Genomic DNA, 26,753 nt, shown 5'->3' on the forward strand with positions numbered 1-26,753 from the left:
TATACGTGTAAAATTTCATAAATATCGGTCAAGCCGTTTCCGAGGAGTATGGTAACTAACACTGTTACAGGAGAATGTATATAGAAGTAACTGTGAATTAAATAATAAAAGTGGATTACTTTGACCGCAATTAACCTAGGTAAAATTTATTTTTTGAAAATTTGTGTACAAATACCAGCTTTTGAAATCCCAAAGTAGATTTACCCTACAGTCAATATTAACAAAGCTTTTCAAATTGTTTTTAAGCCAAAAATGACTCTACTTTAGTAAAATGTTTTCGGAATGATAAAAATGACTTTTTATAGATTTTTTTAAATGATTGGAAAATATAAGTGTTCTTCTTTCATGTGCTTTTCACAGAATTGCTGTATCATTATTATTTTCTGAACTATAACATTGCAAAAAAACCTCTTTTGGATAAACAAATTGAATAAAATTTAAACTAATTGACGAATCGTCTTGAAATTTTTTGTGCATGATATGTACCAGTTGTCTCAACTTTTCATGCAATATCAAAGCCTTAAGTTAATTTTCGCAAAAGTTATAGCAAATTTTTTTCGAAATTTTAGTTTTATTTTGCAATTAGCGAAGCCACAAATGATCGGACCAAAATTCAAAAACTGCCATTTTGAACCTTTGCTCATCTGCTAAAAGATGAATACTCTAAATAAGATATTTAATTACCCTATTAGTCCAAGTAATGAAGCTTAAAATAGGACAAAACATCGCAATTTTTACAGAATGGATCGATTTGCTTGAAAATTTGAGAATAAGTAGTGGATAGTCCAAGGATGAAAATCTATATGATGCTCAATGGCGCTTTTACCATGAGGGTGGTTGCCACCCCATCTCAGGGGTGGAAATTTTTTATTATATTTTGACCTCAAAAGTTAGTAAAAATATTCATTCTAAGCAAAAAACGTTCTATACATTTTTTTGATAAAATTAATAGTTTTTGATTCATTCGCTATCGAAAGTGTTAGTTTTATATCGAAAAAATCAATGTTGTTAATAAGTTTTCGGCTAATAACTCCAAAAGTTTTCGTTTTATCAAAGCAACTTTACTTAACAAAAATGTACCTTTTGAAACAATAAACAAAACCGTTTTTTTTTTAATTTTTTTTAAGACCAATAGTAATCGAGCTATACATTATTAAATGTTAGCTCTTCTTCGTCAAATGCTAAATACTGTAGTTTCAAAGTCAAAAGGCGGAAAAACTATGCATTTTTCGAGGATAACTTGTTCAAGCTAATTTAAAGCATTTTAAAATATCTATCTCCAGAAATAAAAATAAAGTCTTTAGCTCAAAAATTAAGTGACATATATTGAAAAGAATGTTAGTCCCTACTTTTTTCAGCGAAAAAGTGATCAGAAGCAACCTCCTAATCACCACCCTAATTAAAATTAGTCATTAACCTTATTTGGTCGTCTTTATTTTTATATTAATAATAGGTTCTAGAAGTTTGACTGGCTTAGAATGATTAGTTTTTAAAAAAATGGAGTTAGAAGCGAAGAACGAATTTTTGTAGTTTGAAAAAAAATGGCTTTTTCTTCAGAATAGAAAGATTAGCATCAGAGATACGAAAAAATGTTTAAATATGAAATTGTAGCTTATTTAATTCTTAAGAAACTGGTTTGCAAAAATTTTTACTACAGCAAAAATTGAGTGAGCTATTGATAATTAAAACTAGTAATAACATGCAAAAACCACCTTTACCAACCCTTTCAAAGTCATTTTTTTTGCGACTGAGAATTTTAAAAAGAATTAATGTTAATAGGCTTATAGACCTTATAAAAATCTACAAAATTCTTTTTTGACAATCTTTCTAAGATAAAAAATAGAAAAGCTACGGTTAAAAAATCAATATATTTAAAAAAAAAAAAAAAAGGAGAAATCCAATTGGAAGCATAATGATGTAAGTTAGCGGTATTTTTAGTCATTGGCCTTATTCATTCTACTTTATTTATGTATTATTAATAGATTCTAGAAGTTTGACTGGCTTAGAAAGATTAGTTTTAAAAAAACTGGAGTTAAAAGCGAATAACGAATTTTTGTAGTTTGGTAAAAATGTCGATTTCTTCAGAATAAAAAGATTAGCATCAGAGATACGAAAAAATGTTTAAATATGAAATTGTAGGTTATTTAATTCCCAAGAAATTGGTTTAAAAAATTTTTTGAAGTTAAACTTCTTTAGGCGCGATTGAGAGTAAAATTTCATAATACTGCGCGCATGCGCACATAGACAGTATGCCGTTTAGTTGCTGAATCTTTCAAGTTATGTATAAAAATATATCAGTGCAAGAAAAGGTGTGAAAAGAATATATTAGTGTTTTTAGTAAATATATTTATTATAATTTTTGTTTCTTTGGATTTGTCTTCCTCAGGAGTTAGATGAGTATTATTAAAACATTTTATTGTATATTTATTATACTTCACACCTTGTCTGTTTGTTACCGTGAATTGTCATTAGGTACGTCCGAACCGATACAGACACAGTCCTCGTAGCGTATTTGGTATAGAATTCGGCTAGAGATCGAGAGGTCTTGAGTTCGAATCCGGAGCAATTCTATACTTTTTTTTTTTAATTTTTTTTGAAAGCGGTAAGCACAAAATTAGTTTGGTGTTAAAAAAAATTAAAACAAACTGTTTAAAGTATATTTATTTTTAAGAAATCATGTAATAGAAGTATAACTTCTTACGTGCGTACAAAGTACACACACATTCTTTTTTTCTACGGTAATAATTGAGTGAATCGTAAATTAGTATATTATTGAAAAACACTTTTATTTTTTCGATATAAAACTAACACTTTCGATAGCGAATAAATCGAAAACTGTTCATTTCATCAAAAAAATGTATAAAACATTTTTTGCTTAGAATGAATGTTTTTATCAACTTTTGTGGTGAAAATATAATAAAAAATTTCCACCTCCGGGATGGGGTGGCAACCACCCCCGTGGTAAAAGCGCCTTTCGGCATCATATAGATTTTAATCCTTGGACTATCCATTACTTGTTCTAAAATTTTCAAGCAAATCGATCCATTCTGTAAAAATTGCGAGGTGAAAAGCTTCAGTTCCTGGACTATATTTTTACCTGTAGCGATTTAAACGAAAAAACTGCCATTTTTGACGCTTATTTGTTAATAACTAAAATTCTTGTCTGAACTGTGACGGGCATTTTTGTATGTATAATGTATTAGGTATATAGTACCCAAAAAACCCATTTGCAACCTGGCTGCTCAAATGTCCCGAAAAAAAACCTTATTTCTCTGGACTAGTGGACTGCTGGCGCTGGCGATCACAACTTAGCTAAATTAAATATTGCGATTTGAGGGTTGATATTTATTATGTGTTGCTTCTATATGTAGAGAAATATAATAAATAAATAAAAAAAATGTCAATTTCCCTATTAGTCCATTCTTTCACGGTTATTGCTCTAAATTTTAAAGAACCGCTTGGATTGACATGAAATTTGGCATACGTTTAGCTTACATGTCAAAGAAAAAAAGTGATATTGTGCCGATGTGTGCTTTTGCCCTGGGGGTGACTTTCACCCCCTCTTGAAGGTGAAAAAATATATGTCCAAAATAAGTCCGGAAATGGGTAAACTGTCTAATTTTAAGTAACTTTTGTTCTATAGAGTAGGGATGGCGGTTTTTGACAAAACACCAGTTTTCGGTTATACAGGTTTTTTTTGCTTACGGTTTAACCTAGCGGTTATAACCGGCCAAAAAAACCGGTTTTTGGAAAAACTGGTTTTCGGTTTTTTTAATCCAATAGGTTACAAAGTTACATTTACAATACACTTTAGATTGGGATACTCTATTCGACTCGATATCAATATGATCAAAATTAGTACATACTATCGAAAGAACATGTATTACTTTTAACACGTTTGTATATTTGTAGAAAAGGTACATTTTAACTCATGTAATAATTCCTGTATGAGTGTATCGTTTTGAAAACGTAGCGAAATTGTATTGACTGACATAGTCAGAGCATTATTTTTGGTAATAAGAAAAAGTCATTCACCCACTTTCAATGTCAAGAGTTAAGTGTGAAAAATAGATGATGTTTGCGTCTAATTCAACCAGATCACTTCTTACGTAAATATTATGATTACAAATACCTTTTCAAGGAAATATTATACTAAAACTTAATAATTGTTTCTGGCTGATGTGAGATTGCACTTTCAGTTTGCTTCTGTATTTTATAAAATAAAATAAAATTTGAATTATGGTTTTGTTTGGAATAATTACTTGAGAATAATAATTATGATTGGGATCCAAAATAATACCTAACCTAATCCTAATCACCGTAAAAACCTAATAACCGGTTTTTACTTTAAAAAGAAAAAACCGGTTATAACCGGGACAAAAAAAACAACCGGTAAAACCGGTTATTGCGAAGTAAAAAAACCGGTTTTAGGTTTAAACCGGTAGGTTTTTCCCATCCCTACTATAGAGCTTTTTTGCCAAGTCAACACTTTTCGAGTTATTTGTGAGTGAATATGTTCATTTTTCAACAAAATAACCACATTTTTAGACGGTTTTTCGCAAATAACTCAAAAAGTAAGTACAGTCGGAAAAATGAAAGAATACAAATGAACGAACATAATATAAAACACGCTGTATTTTCCTGTCACCGTGTCACAAAGAAAATTGTCCAGTGCAAGTACATGTAACAATAATTATTACATGTACTTGCGCTGGCCAATTTTTTGTGTGACACGGTGACAGGAAAATACAGCGTGTTTTATATGTTCGTTCATGGGTATTCTTTCATTTTTCCTACTGTATTTTGTGGAAAAGAACGTTCTTAGAAAATATATAGCCCATAAAAAGTAACAAAAATGGTGTACGCTTTAGGTCTCTGGATCTCGTAGAACCAGAGTTATAGCCAATTAAAAATAGATTCATATTCACCAAGTTTCAAATAGAATATTTCGACGTGAAATATCCAAAAAATTAAGCACTTTTTGGGAAAAACCCATTATGACTTTTTTAAATGTTTAAAAAAAGCTTTATTTATGTTTTTACAAAAAGTTGCTAGTATTAAATTTAAGCAAGTTACGCTCAAAATAAAGTTGGTCCCTTTTGTTTTTGCAAAAAAAAATCGGGAGACCACCCCCTAATTAGCAACTTAAATGAAATTAATCGTTACTGCTCCACAAATTATTTTACTTATGTTGTGTTTATATGATCTGTAAGTTTCATCGATTTAAAGTGCTTATTTTTGAAAAAATTTGGTTTCAAAGTAAAATTTTTAAAAATTAAAATTTTGAAAAATACGCTTTTTTTCAAAATAACTTAAAAATTGTGAGAGATGCCAAAAATCCCGAAAAACAAAAAAGTCAGATTTGCTTTTCTGAATATCATGTATTTTTTTGTTTTTCTGTTAGACAAAAATTGATTGAGATTTGGTGTTTCTAAATTTGCATACATTCGTGATCAGTGACTCGTTCAACCCCTTTTAACTACAGCGCTTTCAATAATAAGGACTTTGAACCGATGAAACTTACAGATTATATAAACAATATATACACGAGTCAAGAAACTTGTGAAGTCGTAACGACTAAGTTCATTTAAGATACTAATTAGGGGGTGATTTTCTCGATTTTTTTACCAAAACCAAAAGGGACTAACTTTATTTTGAGCGTAACTTGTTTAATTTTGATGCTAGAATTTTTTTATAAAACAAAAATGAAACATTTTTAAACACTTTAAATAAGTTGTAATGAGTTTTCTCCGAAATGTGCTTCATTTTTGGTTAATTTCACGTTAAAATATTCCATTTGGAATTTGACGAATATGAACCTATTTTTCATTAGCTATAACTCTGCTTCTACTAGGGGTAGAGACGTGATATATACACCATTTTTTAAAATTTTTTACAGGCTATATTTTTGCTAAGAATCTTTTTTCGACAAAATACTTACTATTTGAGTTATTTGCAAAAAACCGTCTAAAAGCGTGTTTATTTTGTTGAAAAAATGAACATATTCACTGCAAAATAACTCGAAAAATATTGACTTAGTGAAAAAATTCTAAAGAACAACAGTTACTTAAAATTAGCCAGTTTATCCATTTCCTGACTTTCTTTGGACGAATATTTTTTCACCCCCAAGAGGGGGTGAAAACCACGCCCAGGGCAAAAGTACATATCGGCACAATATCACTTTTTTTCTTTGACTTGTTAGCTATGTGTATGCCAAATTTCATGTCAATCTAAGCGGTTCTTTAAAATTTAGAGGTTTTGCAATATTTTACCGTTAAAGAACGGACTATATTGTTTGACTACTTAGATCGAAATCCACCATCGAAATTCGTAATCATCAGATAAAAATACATAAAAAACTCGGGTGGATCCATCAGAATAGCAAAGGCCATGGTGACCCTATCTGGCGCCTAGACTATAATGTCTTTCTTACCTTCTAGTTTTCCGTTATTTACTAAAAGGGAGTTATTTGACTTCTTAGACGAATTTCTAGATATCTGACTGTGGGACGGAGAGGAATCTGTGCTCTTTTTTCCGAGGACTTCGTGACAAGAATACGAAGTATGCGTAACCGTTAACATAGGATGAACTGTTCCTGAAAAAGAGAAAACACGTTAAAAATAGGGTTTAGTTCTTAATATGAGAAACAGTATACAGTGCGTCCATAAAGTAACGCATAAATTAATTATTTCGTAAACCAGCGACATTAATGAAAAATCCTGAAACAGGTCGATTTTTATTTTTAGACTCAGATTTTTTGGCATATAGAAATAGAAATAGAAATATTTATTCATCCTTTTAAGACATTTTTACAAATGTATAGGACAGGTCATATACAGTAATATAACTGTTACAAGCTAACATTGTTTAGCTACACCACACATTTTTAGACATTTTAGACTTTGTATACACAAAACAATTTATACATAAAAAATAAAATAGTGTAAAATAGTTTATAGGCTATCGTCAAGGAATTCTTTGACGGAATAGTAGCATTTGGCTAATAATAAATTTTTGATTTTATTTTTGTAACTGTTAAAACTAGCAATCTCCTGCATTTCATCGGGAAGTTTATTGTACAGTTTCATTCCCATAAATTTAAAACCATTTTCTAATCTTGATGTTTTAAACTGGAGTATATATATCATGCTAGTGACGTCATCCATCTGGGCGCGATGACGTAATCGATGATTTTTTTAAATGAGAATAGGGGTCATGTGATAGCTCATTTGAAAGGGTATTCAATTCTCTATTCACTAATATAAACATTAACCTAATTATTTATACAAGGTGTTCAAAAAACCATTTTTTTAATTAAGATAATCGAGACAAAAAGAAGAATGTACGTAATTTATTTAATTCAAAATACGTTTTACTCTTGTCAGAAAACAGGAAAAAAATGTTTATTTGAGAAATAAATATTGTTTTTTGCTTAAATTCAATGTTAAAGCTGCCACCCACCTGTCGCTTGGCAGTTTGAACATTTCGTTTAAGCGATAATCAATGTTTATTTGTCAAATAAAATTTTTTTCTGTTTACTGACACTAGTAAAATGTATTTTGAATTAAATAATTACATTATATTCTTCTTTTTGTCTTACTTATTTTAATTAAAAAAATGTTTTTTGAACACACTGTATAAATAATTATGTTAATGTTTATATTGTTGGATAGAGAATTGAATACCTTTTCAAATGAGCTATCATATGACCCCTATTCTCATTAAAAAAATCATTGATTACGTCATCACGCCCAGATGGATGACGTCACTAGTATGATATATATGCCAAAAAACCGTAATTTAAAAATAAAAATCGACCTGTTTCCGGAATTTTCCTTAAATTAACCGGTTTACGAAATAACGAATTTATGCGTTACTTTATGGACGCACTGTATAAAGGGATAATGATTTTAAAGAAAGTATTATGATGGTTAGTTGTTTACACTTGTGTTTGATGGGGTGCATAGTGTGATACGAGGTAATAACGGATTATTTGATCAGATAAAAAAATATCCAAATACAAAGCTATTAGTCCTGTCGCAAGGGGGGGTACAACGGCTTCCTTTATTCAGATGGACTTACCCAGATGGTTTAGTGTGTATTTCACAACATCTGTGAAGTACATATAGTCCTGTCGCCAGGGGTGGTACAACGGCCTCCTTTATTCAGATGGACTTACCCAAGTTTTTTTATGTATTTTGACCCGTAGAACACGAATTTTTTGGGTAACAGTTGATCCGGATGTCGATAAGATTGTTATTAACAAAGAACTTGAGGAATCATAGCGATTTTTCGCAAAACAAAACATTTTTCTGTATTTTTTGGGTCATTCTAAGAAACAAATGTTTTTACAAGTTTTCTCGTAGGATGCACAGTTTTAGAGATAAACGCGGTTGAACTTTGTAATTTTTGAGCCCGAATAACTTTTGATTAAAAAATAAAATAGCAATTCTGCTTGCCGCATTTGAAAGTTCATGTCAAATTATACCGGTTTTGATTATTTACATTGCTAAAGATTATTTTTTTATTGTGAAACAAAGCTATAAACAAATAGTGTTTCCCATGCCAAATGCCTGCGTTTTAATGCACTACGTAGAAATTGTCTGTTTGTAGGCTCTCGCCTACTCGTTCGATTTTAAATGAGAAATGCATTGAAAACATCACTCAAGCATTATGTGTTTATAGCTTTTTTTAACAATACAAAAATTAATTTTTAGCAATACAAATAATCAATACCGATAGAATTTGAGTTGAAATTTCAAATGCGGTAAGCAGATTTGCTATTTTATTTTTTAATCAAAAGTTATTCAAGTTCACAAATTGTAATTTTTCGATTTTTTGAAAGTTCAACCGCGTTTATCTCGAAAAATATGCATCCTACGAAAAAACTTGTAACAACATTTTTTGCTTAGAATGACCCAAAAGATAAAAAAAAATTGAAGGCACTCGTGGGAGTGCCGACAGAAGTGAAAACTTCTTATAGTATATAAATTACGAGCTCAATGCTTCTTCCCCATCCAAAAAGAAGTGCTATACCTATATCATATACGCGATGCGTATGCCCTATGCTATTTATGTATACATACACATAATTTATATACGTACAAAATTTATTTCAGCGAAGTGATGACGGTCGCACATTCAATACTTTTTCCCCATGCAAGAAGTACACAACGTCCTAAAGAAATTTCTAATTCAAAAATTTATTTCGTCGAAGCGATGGCGGCCGCTAATTTAATACTTTTCCCCATCCAAAAAGTGCACAAATTCCCTCAAAAAGTTTTCACTTCAAATATTTATTTCGTCGAAGCAATGATGGTCGCGATGAAGGACCCTTTCTCCCTTTCAAAAAGTGCACAACGTTTCTAAAGAAGTTTTCACTTCAAAAATTTATTTCGTCAAAGCGATGACGGTCCCTAATTCAATAATTTTCCCCCATCCAAAAAGTGCACAACGTCCCTAATAGGTCTGGATCCCGCGTATGAAAAAAAAGTTGATTAATAGCAAGCTGAAAATTTGTTAATAGCTTAAGAGTGTCTAGTCGAACAAACTTTGATATATGGGAACACTGAAACAGGGGCAGTTTTAATTGTGGAACAGGTTAAAAATTTGGAACGGTCAGAACACGAAAACGGCACATTTATTTTGTCCGACAGAACAGAGTTAAACTCTCCGAACAGAGATTAAACACTCATGCAAAAATCAGACTGCTATGTCTCACCAAACGGGCGTTTTAATGAGTGGAACATGTAGAATATGTCAAATGACAGGAATTATGACAGGTGATAAATAGCAGTCTGATTTTTGCATGAGAGTTTAATCTCTGTTCGTATAGTTTAAGTCTATTCTGTCGGACAAAATAAATGTGCCGTTTTCGTGGTCTGACCGTTCCAAATTTTTAACCTGTTCCACAATTAAAACTGCCCCTGTTCCAGTGTTGTCATATATCAAAGTTTATCCGACTAGACACCCTTAAGCTATTAACAAATTTTCAGCTTGCTATTAATCAACTTTTTTTTCATACGCGGGATCCAGACCTATAAAGAAATTTTCACTTCAAAAATTTATTTCGCCGAAGCGATAACGGTCGCTAATTTAATATTTTTCCCTACCCAAAAAGTGCACAACGTCCCTCAAGATGACGGTCGCAAATTAAATACTTGTTCCAATCTAAAAAGTACACAACGTCCCTAAAAAGTTTTCACTTCAAAAATTGATTTCGTCGAAGCAATGACGGTGGGAATGACGGTCGCTAATTCAATACTTTTTCGCAATTTAAAAAGGGCACAGCGTTTCTACAGAAGTTCTCACTTCAAAAATTTATTTCGCCGAAGCGATGACGGTCGTTAATTCAACACTTTTTTCCCATCTAAAAAGTGCACAAGGTCCCTTAAGAAGTTTTCACTTCAAAAATGTATTTCGTCGAAGCAACGTCGGTCGCTAATTTAATACTTTTTCCCCATCTAAAAAGTGCACAACTTCCCTAAAGAACCTTTCACTTCAAATATTTATTTCGCCGAAGCGATGACGGTCGCTAATTCAATACTTTTCCCCATCTAAAAAGTGCACAATGTCCTTAAAGAAGTGTTCACTTCAAAAATTTATTTTGTCGAAGCACTGACGGTCGCGATGACGGTTGTTATTCAATAATTTTTCCCAACTACAAAATGCACAACGTCCCTAAAAAGTTTTCCCTTCAATAATATTACTATTATTATACGTACATTATAATAATATACGTACAAAATTTATTTCGTCGAAGCGATGACGTTCGCGATGACGGTCGCGAAATCAATCCTTTTTGCCCATTCCAAAATAAATTTTACATTTATTTTAAATTTAAATGCTCCTACACAATTTATATATACATACATACACATAATAAATATACGTACAAAATTTATTTTGCTGAAGAGATGACGGTCGCGAAATAAATCCTTTTTCCGCATTCAAAAATAGGTTTTACATTTATTTTAAATTTAAATACTTCTACCTATACAGTTTATGTATACATACACATAACATAGATACGTACAAAATTTATTTCGCCGAAGAGATGACGGTCGTGAAATAAACCTTTTTCCCCATCCTAAAATAGGTTTTACATTTATTTTAAATTTAAATACTTCTATACAATTTATATATACATACACATAATATACCTATATATGTACAAAATTTATTTCGCCGAAGAGATGACGGTCGCGATGATGGTCGCGAAATCAATCCTTTTTCCCCATCCTAAAATAGGTTTTACATTTATTCTAAATTTAAATACCTCTACACAATTTATATATACATAAACATAATATATAGCATAAGCGATGACGGTCGCAATGACGGTCGCAATGACGGTCGCGATGACGGTCCCTAAAGAAGTTTTCACTTCAAAAATGTTTTTTTCAAGTTTTCAATTCCTCAAGTTCTTTGTTTATAAAAGTCTTATCGACATCCGGATCAACTGTTACCTAAAAAATTCGTGTTCTACGGGTCAAAATACATAAAAAAACTTGGGTAAGTCCATCTGAATAAAGGAGGCCGTTGTACCACCCCTGGCGACAGGACTATATGTACTACACAGATGTTGTGAAATACACACTAAACTTTGGTAGCAAGACATACAGTATGGTGCAAATATTTGGAATAATTTCGGTAATTCTTAAGCTGGCGACTATAAGGAAAAAATCCTCAAACAGGCCGATTTTAATTTTATATTATGAGTTTTTGGCATATATTTTTACTCAGCAATAATCGGTTTTTCCGGTTATTTTTTTGTCCCGGTTATAACCGGCTTTTTTAAGAAATAAACGGTGAAAAACCGGATAAGTGGCTAACCCTGAAAAAATACTGAATTCAGAGAAAAAATCGGGACATTTTTCCCTATTTTTTAACCCGGGCCCGGGATTGAAAAATTTTAAGCTGATTGCAACCGAAACCGATTTGACAACACTAATGACTGATTTTGATTTTTTATTTTAATTGACTATGATCTCAACGTCGTTTAAATATCAATTGATTATCTTGGTATCGACATCTTCTTTCTATAGTACCTATCGATATCAATAATATTGTAAATTTAATTTAAATATTATGGCAAACTAAAGTGCAGTGTAACTATTGGGTATTGGCTATTGATTAAAAAAACCGAAAATCGGTTTTTGGAATAACCGATTTTTTGACCGGTTATAACCAACAGGCTAAATCGTAAGTGAGTAAAACCGGTATTCCGAAAACCGGTGTTTTGTCAATAACCGCCATCCCTACTCCGAACCGTGAATTGCATGATCACTCCATCTTCATTCCTTGTACCTGTCTGTACCAACTGCTTGTCCTTTGTCGATGTGTGTGAATGTACTAAGCGCTGTATTTTTCACGTTTGGTAATAATTATACACTTGAGAGCAAAAAAATCTTAAGATCAAGACCAAATATAGATCCCGCGTATCAAAAAAGATGAATAATAGCAAGCTGAAAATTGGTTAATAGCTTAACGGTGTCTAGTCGGACAAACTTTCATGTACGGGAACACTGGAACAGGGGAAGTTTTAATTGTGGAACAGTTTAAAAATTTGAAACGTCAGATTACGAAAACGTCCCATGTACTTTGTCGGACAGAACAACCAATTCATTTGTTACCATTTAATTTAACTCTCATGCAAAAATAAGACTGCTATGATTAACTAACCAACATGATTCCTGTCATTTGACATGTTCTTCGTGTTCCACTCATTAAAATGTCCAGTTGGTGATAAACACCAGTTTCATTTTTGCATGAGAGTTTAATGAAATGGTAACAAATCAATTGGAAGTTTTGTCCGACAAAATACATGAAACGTTTTCGTAGTCTGCCGTTCCAAAATTTTAGCCTTTTCCACAATTAAAATTTCCCCTGTTCTAGTGTTCCCATACATCAAAGTTTGTCCAACTAGACACCGTTAAGCTATTAACAAATTTTCAGCTTGCTATTAATCAACTATTTTTTGATACGCGGTAATCTTTAATTATCAAACGCGAATGAGTCAAAACACAAAATGTTAAGAAAGGCTAAGGCTACAATTGAGTTTTAATTTAAATATTTTATATATGCTAGAATATTCCACAGGGTGTTCCTAACTTTAAGGGAAAAACACATGATTGTTACACCCGGCATAAAATAACTATTATCTGTATAACAACAATTTTATTACATGATTTTCTTAAATAAATGATAAGGCCATAACATGATGTTAAGGAAATTCGAGACATCTAACGTGAATAATTAATTCATCGAGTGAGTCGATTACTTTGCTCTCAAGTGTATTTTTATTTTATTTACAGAAAGCCACCTCTGGGAAACTTATTCAAACCTGCGCCGAGGATAAATATTATGTTATTTTTATTTAACTTTGTTGAGTTATAAGACTTTATTTTTATTTAAATGAAATCTGTGTTTTTGCTGTATTTACTGAGTCTGTGGTCTAACAGAGCTACCAGTCACATCGTTTTCCATAAATGTTCAAGCAACGTGCAATGTACACCTGGTTCCAAAAAAAACTGATACGACTCTTGAAGCGTATTTTGTAGAAAATTGAGCAGTGTATTTTGAAGGATAAATACTAAATATTTACATACTGTCAATGTCACTGCCAAATCTTAAAATTTGTCAGATAGCTTATTCTGTTCCACGGTTATTAGACTTTATTATAAATCTTTATTATTAGGAATACTTTCTCCGCAGCTGAGGGTATCTTATCAACTGTATTGTTTTTAAACAATAGATGATAAAATAAAAATATTGACAGTTCAAAAATGTGAACATTATTGCATTGTGTGTGGCCTAAGTTTGGGCTGAAAACTGAAATGTATTACATTTTTACAAAATTTTGGAATATGTTTAATTATGTAGACCAATTTTAACAGTTGTTTTCAATACTCTACAAATAGTTTCTAATGTCTTTTGATGTCAAATAATTAGGGAACCTGGAATTCAACAGTTTAGAATTTTACATTGAGTTAATGCAAAATTGTGACGCATGTCAAAATTCTCAATGTATTTTAATTGTAGGTATTCATTTTTTCGAATCCTGAGAAAACTAATAAATATTTATGAAAAATTTAAGGTCCGAATGAAAGACTATATTATTACCGAGGGCTGAAAGTCCCTGAAAACTTCTATAATATTTATTTTAATAAGTTACAGGGCTGAAAATAAAAGAGAAGTGTGATATTTAATTTCAAATATTTCATTCAATAGAAACTGATTGTTTATTCTAAGGGGCTTTCCGCCCTCGGTAATAATGTAATCTTTCATCCTGCGTTTAAATTTTTCTAAAATACTTATTAGTTTTTTCATGATTCGAAAAAAATCATATTACGATTCAAATGACAGTACTCTCGTAACGTAATCCACGTTTGTTGTGTATTTGTTGTATAATTTGTTGTATAATCCACGTTTACAATAATTATGTGATCTATTTGATGTAAAAACTATCATTTATAATATACTCTTTATAAAATACAGGAATTCAAAATAATATAAACATTTAGACCTTAATAATTAGTACAATTTATGAATTAACATAATATGTAATCAGTTGCTTATTGTTTGTTTATTTTATTATTTGTCTGTCATAATAAATATAATGTCAGATCAATCAAATACACTGCTCAACATGATCAAATCTTACTAAGAGTCGTATCAGTTTTTTTAGGAACCGGCTGTACATAGGTATAGCTTGGCAATATAGGCAATAGTTGCTCAATGTTTTTAAATTGCTCAAATTTTTAATAACTGCTATTTATCAGGTGATAGTAGATATATTGAATATATCCACGTTACGTTCAGAACATGCATACAACTAACAGGGCTCACGTAAAAAGTAAGAATTTTATAGAGAGAGCATGTAGAATCCGGAGGAGACTTTTATGTCTTTCAGTGGGTACGCGTATCAAGGAGCAGACAACGTTAGCTGTAATAGTTACCTAATATCGCAAACTTGCTTCAATTATTAATTGGGATTGCTTTAATTATTAGGGATTAATGCCTGGTTGCACCAACAGATCTTAAGCTTAAGACTTGCCTTAAGCTCGTCTTACGAAAATGCGTTACACCATTTAGTCCATGTGGTGAGACCGCTCCCGTCTGAAAAAAATTTGTGATTCGGTTTCTTTGTAGATTCCTATTCAAAAATGTCCCCTTTAAACAAATCTGAAGGGTGCCGTGCGGAATTTTTGGGCAGAAATTGTTTAAACAATTTTTTTAAACAAATACAAAACATCATGTTTTTTGCTCTGGAACATATATTTTTAGATTTTTGGGTCAATCTAAACAAGAAAGGTATCTTGTAATTTTTCTCAGAAATTGATAGTTTTGGAGTTATAGGCGATTTAAAATCGGAAAAATGCGAAAATACGCATTTTCGAGGCTTAAAAACTCATATTTAAATTAGTATTTGAGGTTGCCAGATACTTAGATTAAAGACTGAACATTCAGCTTCAAGATTCTGAAGAGTGATCGCGTCTAACTTTAATTTATACCTTTGTTTTTTAATTGTTAAATATGCGTATTTATCCGATTTTTTTGCCGGTGCGGCGCGCTCCATTTCAAAAATCTCCTATTTTCATCCGAAACATATTTTTTCTAGATTCTTTGGGATATTCTAAATAAAATAAGTTTCTTGACATTTTTCTCAAAAGTTAATAGTTTTTAAGTTATAAGCGATTGAAAATCCGAAAAATGACAAAAAACGCATTTTCGGATTTTAAATCGCTTATAGGTAACTTTAAAACTATTAACTTTTGAGAAAAATGTCTAAAAACTTATTTTATTTAGAATGTCCCAAAGAATAAAGAAAAAATATTTTTCGGAGGAAAATAGGAGATTTTTCAAAAGGAGCGCGCCGCAACGGCAAAAAAATCGGATAAACACGCATATTTAACAATTAAAAAACAACGGTATAAATTAAAGTTAGACGCGATCACTCTTCAGAATCTGGAAGCTGAATATTTAGTCTTCCATTTAAGTATCTGGCCACCTCAAAAATACTCATTTGAATATGAGTTTTTAAGTCTCGAAAATGCGTATTTTCGCATTTTTCATATTTTAAATCGCCTGTAACGCGAAAACTATCAATTTTTGAGAAAATCTGCAAGATACCTTTCTTGTTCAGAATCACCGACAATTAAAAATATATGTTCCGGAGCAAAAAAAGTGATCTTTTGTATTTGTTTAAAAAAATTGTTTAAACAATTTCTGCCCAAAAATTCCGCCCGGCACCCTTCAGATTTGTTTAAAGGGGACATTTTTGAATAGGAATCCACAAAGAAACCGAATCAGAAATTTTTCCAGACGGGAGCGGTCTCACCACATGGACTAATTGAGCCTTAGATAAATTTTCAACTCGTCTCAATGGATTGCCACGTGAATTGGACCGATAAGAATCGAGAATTATGGTGCAAATTAGTGAGACTCAAAGCGGCTCTATCTATAAACTGAGCTGGACTATGCTGAAGCTTAAGATTTGTTGGTGCAACCAGGCATAAATTTAACGGAAAAAGTTAACACGATTCATTTACAGGAGAAAAACCTCATGTAGATATCTGTTTTTACTTTTATGTTCTAACTCTATCAAATTACCATATTGCGATTTTGAGAAATTAAAAATAGCAAATAAAATTGAAAATACTCATCAAAGGAAGTATTTGTCAAGTATAGTAATTTAACATCACTGTTAAATGTTATTCAAAATTTAGATTAAACATGGCCTCATTCTTTTATGTAGTCGTGTTTAAAAGCATGTACAAACAGTATCGTTTCTGTATAACGGGTAATATCGGTTTTTAGCATCAACACAACAGTATTAATTGCACTATGAATCAAATATGTATAGTCTGTTCGCTAAACTCAGACGCAACTTTCTAGATATTTTAGTCGGTAATTTTGCCAATTTTAGTAAAATTGGCAAAAAATAATTACTAAATAGTTAATAATTACTAAATAGTTAGTAATTTTGCAAATTTTTGCAAAATTGGCAAAAAACAAAAAAATTATCGACTAAAATATCTAGCCAGTTGCGTCTGAGTTTAGCGAACCGACTATACCTGGAAATTTCAAAAATCAAAAATTATGTTGTGTGCAAATGGATGTCAAAAAATTACATAACTGCATTTTCTACGTAAATAGGTTATATTTGGATACACATCAGTTTATTACAGCAACGAAAACTAGAAAAAAGAGGAGTGTGGTAGTAATGGAAGTGTTGTTAATGATGCTGGTAATAACTTTATATTAAAAATGCATTTTGATTCACTATTTCAGTATATTGAGTACCTATGTTTATTTCCAATGGTAAACGAACGTATTTGTACACATCACAACACTAACCAGCCTGAATCGTAGGTATACGACAACAGTTTAGTTCTACAATAATACAATTGATACTTGTGTTTATATTTAATAGGGAACTTGCACATTTTTTTTATTACATAATAATGTTCAGTTTTGTATAAAAATGAGATTTCCAAAATTTAACGCTTCAAAAACTCATAATATCTTCGAAGTACAAATTTAAAGTCTTCTTTACCTTAAAATACTTCAAACGACCCGTGACGTCACAGAGTTTAACTATGTGGTTCAGTTTATGGTTATATTTACGTATATTCTTCTTATTCTTCTTTAGTTTATTGGCCTCCACCTACTTGGGTATTTAGCCAGATCGTCGTCGGGGAATAAAGGAAAAATATTTATATTCTAATGACATTTATCGCATGTCATTGTAATAAAATATACCAGTTTGTTGAGATTGCAGTTTGATACAGTTTTTGAAGGAAAGGAAAGAAGGTTTACTATTAAAAATAAAATTATTTTGTAAAAGTACAAATTTTCTATGAATAGTTCAAACGATCAAAAACATTTGTAACGTCACATAACTGTATTTTCTACTGACGTTTATAATGTCTAATTTAAAATTATATATACAATTGGTGTAGAATGTAAACATACAACCCCGTGACGTCACGACGCGTTTTGGGGTGGCTGGTATAAGTTGAATTTGTAGTCGTCTTTAGGGTCCAAACGAAAGAAAAACAAAACTTTTTTATTTTTGATACAGGTTCTAAATTATGTTCTGTTGTGATTTATACCATTTTTTTCGAATTTAAAATTTTATGCAAGTTCCCTATTATAGTAAACAGCCGTGCTTTCTGCATTGTCAGTGTGTATATATTTACTTGCTCCAGTTCAAGCTCAATGGCGTGGTTCAACTAAAGGTTGTTAATATTTGAGTATTAAGGATCTAAAGATACCATGGACGGGAAAGTCACAAAATGTAGATGTTCCTAAAAGAATCGACCAAAACGCCAACTTTTCGAAACCAACAAGAAAAGGAAAACTGCGTATCTGGGTCACATCAAGCGAAATGAAAAATATTATTATCCTAGACGAAAAGGGAGTAGATACGTGACCGTTGTCCTTTCTAGTTTCTTCTATATTCGTCGTCTCCATGCTTATAAAGCCGGAGATTCAGGATGTAACCAGAAAGCAGTTTCTTTCGACGAAAAGTCTTGGATTTAAAATATTGTTTATTGTTTTATTTCAGTTATTTTAATTGTTTTAATACAGTAAACTTTATATCTGGGTCTTTTCGTCTTCCTAGTTTTACTAGAGATGTCGTTGCTTTGCGTCTCAAATGTGGAATTACTGCATCGCGGTGATTTCCCTTAAAAGGCAGGCTTGTTGATTTTTGTTTCCAAGTTGGGACTGCATAGCTACACTGATGAAGCATAAGATGCAGAAATAACTATCTGTAGATGGTGGTCCAACTCTGAATCAAATTAAAACAAAACTGCCTTTCCCCCTTGTTCTTCTTTACTCAGATTTTTGAGTACTCGAAACTGTTTTTCGGCACTTTTTCCTAGACGAAAAGGGAGTAGATACGTGACCGTTGTTCTTTCTACTTTCTTCTATATTCGTCATCTCCATGCTTATAAAGCCGGAGATTCAGGATGTAACCAGAAAGCAGTTTCTTTTGACGAAAAGTATTGGATCTAAAATATTGTTTATTGTTTTATTTCAGTTATTTTAATTGTTTTATTACAGTAAACTTTGCATCTGGGTCTTTTCGTCGTCTTCCTAGTTTTACTAGAAAAGTCGCTGTTTTGCGTCTCAAATGTGGAATTACTGCAACGCGATGATTTCCCTTAAAAGGCAGGCTTGTTGTTGATTTTTGTTTCAGAGTTGGGACTGCATAGCTACAATGATGAAGCATAAGATGCAGAAATAGCTATCTGTAGATGGTGGTCCAACTCTGAAGCAAATTAAAACAAAACTGCCTGTAATTAAAAAAATTGCAATTGTCCTTAAATGAAACCTATACCAAAAAATCAGCCACTTATTTGTGAATAATTGCCGCAGGGCATCTTTTTTAAAAATTTGTCAACTTTGGGGCGCCACCCCTGCTAAACGGTGGGTGATAGACATATGCTGTCAGGAAACAAACAGTAGGAAATATAGTCCTCTTCATTTTACTATTAAATAAATTTATTTATTTATTTATTTATTTATTTATTTACGGGATTACCCCCATTACAACACATACAGTATAAAATCAATCTCTGTAATATCTACTAAACTAGAGTAAAATAAATCTTAATTACATACTTATTAAACAAAAACGAAATATTAATAGTTATCCATTACACATATTACATCTATTACACAAATCAGTTCAAATAAACAAAAAGTACCTGTCAAGCTCTTTTAATCCGATTCTTAAAACCAGCCAAGGAGACACCAAACATTTCCAAGTTATTCTCGTTTATAATTTTTAGTGTTCGCTCAATGGGCGAATGCATACCATAGTTTGTCCGATGAAAAGGTATATAAAACAAATCAACATGTCTGAGACTTCTGGAGGGAACATATAAATTAATAGATTGGAGAAGTTCAGAACAACAAATTAAACCATTTATTAATTTAAACACAAATACCAAATCAGAGTTATCTCGTCGAGTTTTTAATAAATTCATGTTGAGTGTTTTTAAAACATAGGTATAATCATGATTAGTAATGCGTATGTTTAATTTGTATGCACAATATCTCAAAAATTTATTCTGCAATCTCTCCAACGTAGTAGAATGAGCTTGGTATTGTGGAGACCATACAATAGATGCATATTCCACTTAAGATACAACCAAAGCATAATATACCGTTCTTAAAGCCCCTACAGATAGTCTCAGACAGTTGCGAATGATAAAGCCCAAAGATTTTGATGCATTTACTGTTACACTATTTATATGTTGCACAAAACGCAACTGCTCATCAAATGCGACTCCTAAGTCTTTTATTGTTTTAACATAAGACAATTCATTTTCATTAATTGTGTAAGAAGTATCATATTTTTTATTACCTCTATAAAAGCTTATATAACAGCATTTAGCAACATTTAAATGCAAAATATTATTCTCACACCAAATACTCAACCGGTCTAAATCTTCTTGAATTAATGTTACATCAACATTTGAATCTACGGATTTAAATAATTTCAAATCATCTGCAAACATCAGGAAATCGCAATTTCTAAAACACTCTGATATATCGTTCACAAATATATTAAATAACAAAGGTGAACAGTGAGCTCCTTGGGGTACTCCTGATGTCACATGAATTATATTTGAATTAAAACAACCTACTCTCACCTGCTGTGTGCGATCTCTTAAAAAGCTATTGAACCATTGTAAGGATTGATGACTGAAGCCAAAAGCATTTAATTTTCCCAATAACATGTTATGATCTACTCTGTCAAATGCCTTGGAGAAGTCAGTATAAATAGTATCCATCTGACTTTTATTCTCCAACGCGTTTAATATTTTTTGTTCAAAGAGTACTAAATTTGTTACCGTTGATTTATTCTGAGAAAATCCATGTTGATTGTGTATTAGACGCTCTTTACAATAAAATTTTAATTGATCGTGCAATAGTCTATCAAAAAGTTTTGGTATAGAGGATTGTTTACAAATGCTTCGATAATTTGTTATGTCTTGTTTATTACCTGATTTAAAAATTGGACAGATATAAGAGTGCTTCCATAAAGTTGGGAAAACTGATGTCTTTAATGATGACTCAAAAAGAAGATATAAAGGATTAGTTAGTGAATATATACAGTTCTTTAGAAAGTAATCGGGAATACCATCTGGACCACTGCTTAACTTATTGGGTAGGGATAAAATGTTGTTGAAAATATCTTTCACTGATATTGAAAAATTAGGTATAAAAAGATTGTTGTTTCCCTTTACTTCCAAGTTATTAATATTTGATTGTGGCGAATAAACTGTTGAAAAAAATTGACGGAAACAGTTTGCAATCTGTTGTCCGTTTGTTGCTATAGCATTACCATAGTACATACTGTTTGGTAAATCATTTGATGCTCTCTTACTGTTTACAAACTGCCAAAAGTACTTAGGATTACTGCATAAATTATGATTTACTTGATTCAGATAAGTGTTATAACATTGATTTGATAGATCCTTACACAATCTCCTAAGTTCTGAAAAAATCACATAATCCTCTTGATTACAGGAAGCTAAATAATTTTTATGAGCAATTTTTTTCTGTACAACTAAATAACGCAAGTTGGCATCAAACCATTTTGGATAACTAGAAGTTTTAAATCTTTTCACCGGTACAAACAATGATAGTGACATATTAAGTATGTTGTAAAATTCTGTTAAAGTATCATCAACATTTGACAAATTCAAATGGTCTTCCCAAGGTATCATTGAAAGACAGTTATTGAGACCTTCATAGTCTGCATTTACAAAATCATGATAAAATTCAGTATATTCTAATGACTTACCTCGATGTTCACACAAACTAATATTGTAAGTGTAACTTATGTGATGATAACTATTTTTAAAAATCGGATCTGAGGCTTTTGCTACTTGTAAATCACAAACATTTGTAAATATTAAGTCTAAAAACACATTTCTTTCATGTGGAATATTAATCATCTGGAAAAAATTCAAGTACCCATAAAACTCAGCTAAGTACAATGCATGTGAACCTTGAGGACAATTCACCAAGACACCTGATTCATTGTTATCCCATGAAGCTTCCGGAAGGTTGAAGTCTCCGAATATATATGTCTTATGATGATTATACCTTTGGGAAATATCTTCGACTGATAAACAGTGTTGTTCATATATTTGTTCTACGGATTTTGGTGGAATATATACCCCTCCAATTATAAAATTTTCTTTACCAAATGAGCATAAAAGAAAAAGTTGTTCAATAGATTTGTACAAGGGTTTCAGCACAGTTACCTTAATGTAGTCTTTAACAACAATCAAAATACCTCCTCCTCTTGACTTATAACTATTATCACGATCACATCTAAAAGTTCTATATGAAGGTATTTTAATTTCACTATCTAAAATATCCTCGTGTAACCAACTTTCAACAAATATAAAAATGTCATAATCAGAACATAAAATAGAACTAATCAGATCTTGAATTTTTGTACGAAGTCCTCCGACGTTCTGACAATAAACTTGTAATGGGGATGAGATTAGTTTTTTCCTTCTTTCTTGAATGATTCAATTTTTGGTACACCATTTCTGTATTTTATGGCAATGTCTTTTTCGCCTTTATTTTGTCTGTCTTTTAATTCTTTCCAAGCTTTACTGAACATATCCCTTTGCATATTTGTTTGATCACTATTTATTTTGATTGTTGAGTTCTGTAGTCTTTTCTTACTCCTTAAAATGTCCTTAACAACACCATTATTGGAAAAAATAGCTCTAAGTGGACGAGACTTACCACCCGTGTTCTTTCCTACTCGAACAACCTTCACTAAATCCTCCAACGCTTCATCTTTTCCCATTTGTTTCATAATTTCCTCGACTTTGGCTTTGTCTTGTTTTATCCTATCTTCAATATTCTCAGAATTCAATTCGGGAACATTGAATAACATAATATTGTTAGATTTTACAATTCTATCATTTATTTCTATGAACATTTCCTCAAATGGCAAACCTGGCGCATTGGAGTTGCATTTCAGTTCATCAATAGTCTTCCTTAGATCACAAATCTGATTATCCTTTTCGTGTAAGGATTTTTCATTGGCACACTTAAGTTTCTCTACCTCAATCTTTAGATCTTCAACCATAGACTTCAAAATTGGTACTAACAGTAAACCTTGCTCACAATCCTCACAAAAATATTTTAATTTCCTAGTATCTGCTGCCAATTGAAGACATCTTACTTCTGTTGCTGTTATACTGGCACAATTAATATGTATAGCCCTCTTACATCCATCACACTTGAAAGAAGTCTTATCCTCTGCAGCATCTTTCTTGCATAACAAGCATTTGCCCATATTTGAATATTCAACAAAATGTCAAAAATAAACCCTTTAATAAAGATAGTAAGCCACTTCACTGGTATATGGTAATTACTTATCTATCACTATCAATTTGTCCTAATTGCTTCAAGTTTTTGTTTAAAAAAGAAAAACTAAAGGTACAAACTTTGCATTGCAATTATTGCAATTTACAGACAAACAAATTGTTTTTCCAAAAAAGAAAGATGATCTTCAAATTCCTTGTACTAATTCAGCTTATTTGATATAACTTTAATAATTAATTGTTGATATTTACTTGTAAAACAACAGTTTTTTAGGAGCAATTGCTAATTACATCCATCGAGGTTGATTTCTAATTTTAAACTGTGCATATTAAATTTAAATTTTTTGCAAAACGTACAGGAAGCGCTACGTTTCGCAAAAACCACAAACTACCGGGGGGTTCCGGGGCGAAATGAAAAAAAAGTTAGTCTCATAATAAGCACCCCTTGATATACCACAAAAAAAAATAAAACCGGACCACTTTGCGAGGTTCAACCTCTGTTTCCTACATAGGTCTGGATCCCGCGTATGAAAAAAAAGTTGATTAATAGCAAGCTGAAAATTTGTTAATTGCTTAAGGGTGTCTATTCGGAAAAACTTTGATATATGGGAACACTGGAACAGGGGATGTTTTAATTGTAAAACAGGTTAAAAATTTGGAACGGTTAGACCACGAAAACGGCACATGTATTTTGTCCGACAGAACAGACTTAAACTCTCCGAACAGAGATTAAACTCTCATGCAAAAACCAGACTGCCATTTATCACCAAATGGGCGTTTTAATGAGTGGAACATGCAGAATAATATGTCAAATGACAGGAATTATGACAGGTGATAAATAGCAGTCTGAGTTTTGCAGGAGATTTTAATCTCTGTTCGGAGAGTTTAAGTCTGTTCTGTCGGACAAAATAAATGTGCCGTTTTCGTGGTCTGACCGTTCCAAATTTTTAACCGGTTCCACAATTAAAACTGCCCTGTTCCAGTGTTCCCATCTATCAAAGTTTATCCGACTAGACACCCTTAAGCTATTAACAAATTTTCAGCTAGCTTTTAATCAACTTTTTTTTTCATACGCGGGATCCAGACCTACACTATTATTAAGCTAAATAAAAAAAACTTATCCTCGGTGTTCGCGGACTAATTTCTTATTATAAAATATTATTTAAGAAACAGATTTTTAAAATTTAATTAAATAAAATTTCGAACTAATTCTTGAATTCTAATTTTGCGAAAATTTTAAAGACATCACACACCCATTCATTAAAAGCCTACCACATTACAGAAGCTTTGATAATTACTAGTATTAAAAGATGGATGATTATTAAATTTTAAAAATCTGTTTCTTAATAGTTATTTATGATATAAGTGATAAAAGTACACGTTTAAGGCACGCATGTGAAAGTTTGCAGAATGAGCGAAAGCGAGTTCTGCAATTCACATGAGTGCCTTAAAAATGTACCTTTTAACACGCATATCATACAATATTTTTTCTACAAACGTAATTACAGGACAATATCTACAAAAACTTTTTTTTTCTTTGGAGTTGTATGACTACGGGCCCTTCAAGGCTCATTCGCCGATTCACCAATTTTGCTCATTTATTTTACAATATATTTTCCTATACCTATCTACTTAACATTTTCTTTCCTACTTATTCTACATACTTTATAAGGAATGACCACTGGTCAGTGGGAATACCACATCAGGCAAAAACACAGGTTTACTTATATATTATAATAGATTTTAATTTCGGTCTTTACGTTAGTTAGTTTATAATTTGATTTTTATATTTTTAATATGTTCTATAAATAATTGCATTAATTCTGTATTATTAATTTGTGATAATATATATGTTAAATTTATTGGGTGTGTTATATTTTTACAACTATATAATTTACTTATAAACATATTTATATTTATTTGTATTAGAGAGCAATTTAAAATCATATTTTAAATTTAAAATAAAAAAAACTTTTACTTGAACTTGACTGACATTCCATTTTTATATTGTTTTGACATTACATCAAAATTGCCTATACGGTCAATACGAACTGCAGTGCCTTAAAATTTTTAAAGCACTAGTGCCTTAAAGTAGCATTTTTAACGCTCGCATGGAGTGCTAAAAATTGCATTTTTAACACGGTTGTAGAAATTAGTATATTGTACAACAAGAGAGAAAAAAGACATATTTCTCACGAGCGCAGAAGTTTGTTGGCACGAGCCGAGGCACGAGGCGAGTGCCGCAAATCAAGCGAGAGAGAAATATGTCATTTTCTCTCGTGTTGTACACTGTACTTTTTCTATGGATGCGTTTTTGTCAAGAGTTCAAATTTCAAAATTAAATAATTTAGGTGCTTTTAGGTATATTATATGCCTTAATTGAAATAAAATACATATATATACATAGGTATTTAATATTCTTAATATTTATATAGGTACTTTATTTATTTAAAATTATAATTCACAGTTGAGTAGTCTTAAAAGGTAATTTTTGATAAGTTTTGACAAGTTTGAATACATTTTATTTGACAAAAATAATTGTGTTTGTATTGTGCATGTTACCATGGAAATGGCGATCCTATGTATGTAAACCGGCGGTGAACCCGTGAGAAAAAATATTTCTCACTGCAATGGCCGACTTTTCTCACTGCCTGAGAAATTGTTCGTTTTGAATGCATGTAAGTAGTGAGAGAAGTTGCATATTGCATAGCATCCATAGAAAAATAATATTTTATAATAAGAAACTAGTCCGCGAACACCGAGGATAAGTTTTTTTTATTTAGCGTATTAGTGTAGGTGTAGGAAACAGAGGTTGAACCTCGCAAAGTGGACACAAGTCCGGTTTTATTTTTTTTTCTGGTATATCAAGGGGTGCTTATTATGAAACTAACTTTTTTTTTAATTTCGCCACGGAACCCCCCATTTTCATCCCTTTAAAGGGGGTAATTTGTGGTTTTTGCGAAACGCAGCGCTTCCTGTACGTTTTACAAAAAATGTATTTAATAGTAAAATGAATAGGACTATTAGTAAGGTATAGTTAGACCCAAACCCAGACATCCAAAGTGAAAGTTATCCTCCAACACCAAATTGTTCTACATGGTCCACATCATCATTAACCCGTACGCGTCCACTGCTGGACATAGGTCTCCCTCAGCTCTTTCCATCTTTCTCTGTTTTGTGCGGCTTGCATCCAGTTGCCGACAATACGCTTCAGATCGCCAGCCCATCTGGTTGGTGGTCGTTCTCTGCTCCGTAGTGCTTCTTCTCGTGGCATGGTCCACATAATGTTCAGAAAAAAGTCACACCATTTTGAGCGTCGGGTTTGGGGGGAGAGGGGGGAGAAATCTGTAAATTAGTAGTTTTTTACGTTTTTCG

The 26,753-nt window shown here is 31.7% G+C and overlaps 1 protein-coding gene across 4 annotated transcripts in view; it reads right to left on the reverse strand.

The window, feature by feature from the left end:
- The window catches only part of LOC114331137 (diacylglycerol kinase 1), a 1,205,680-nt gene that overhangs the window by 126,442 nt on the left and 1,052,485 nt on the right, over positions 1-26,753 (reverse strand). For all 4 annotated transcript variants that reach the window (XM_050643769.1, XM_050643768.1, XM_050643771.1 and 1 more), the window contains one exon: positions 6,434-6,595. In XM_050643769.1, the coding sequence (XP_050499726.1) occupies positions 6,434-6,595 (162 nt within the window). The remainder of the gene's footprint in view (positions 1-6,433; positions 6,596-26,753) is intronic.

This window comes from Diabrotica virgifera, chromosome 2 (assembly GCF_917563875.1).
Source record: "Diabrotica virgifera virgifera chromosome 2, PGI_DIABVI_V3a".
NCBI classification, from domain to species: domain Eukaryota; kingdom Metazoa; phylum Arthropoda; class Insecta; order Coleoptera; family Chrysomelidae; genus Diabrotica; species Diabrotica virgifera.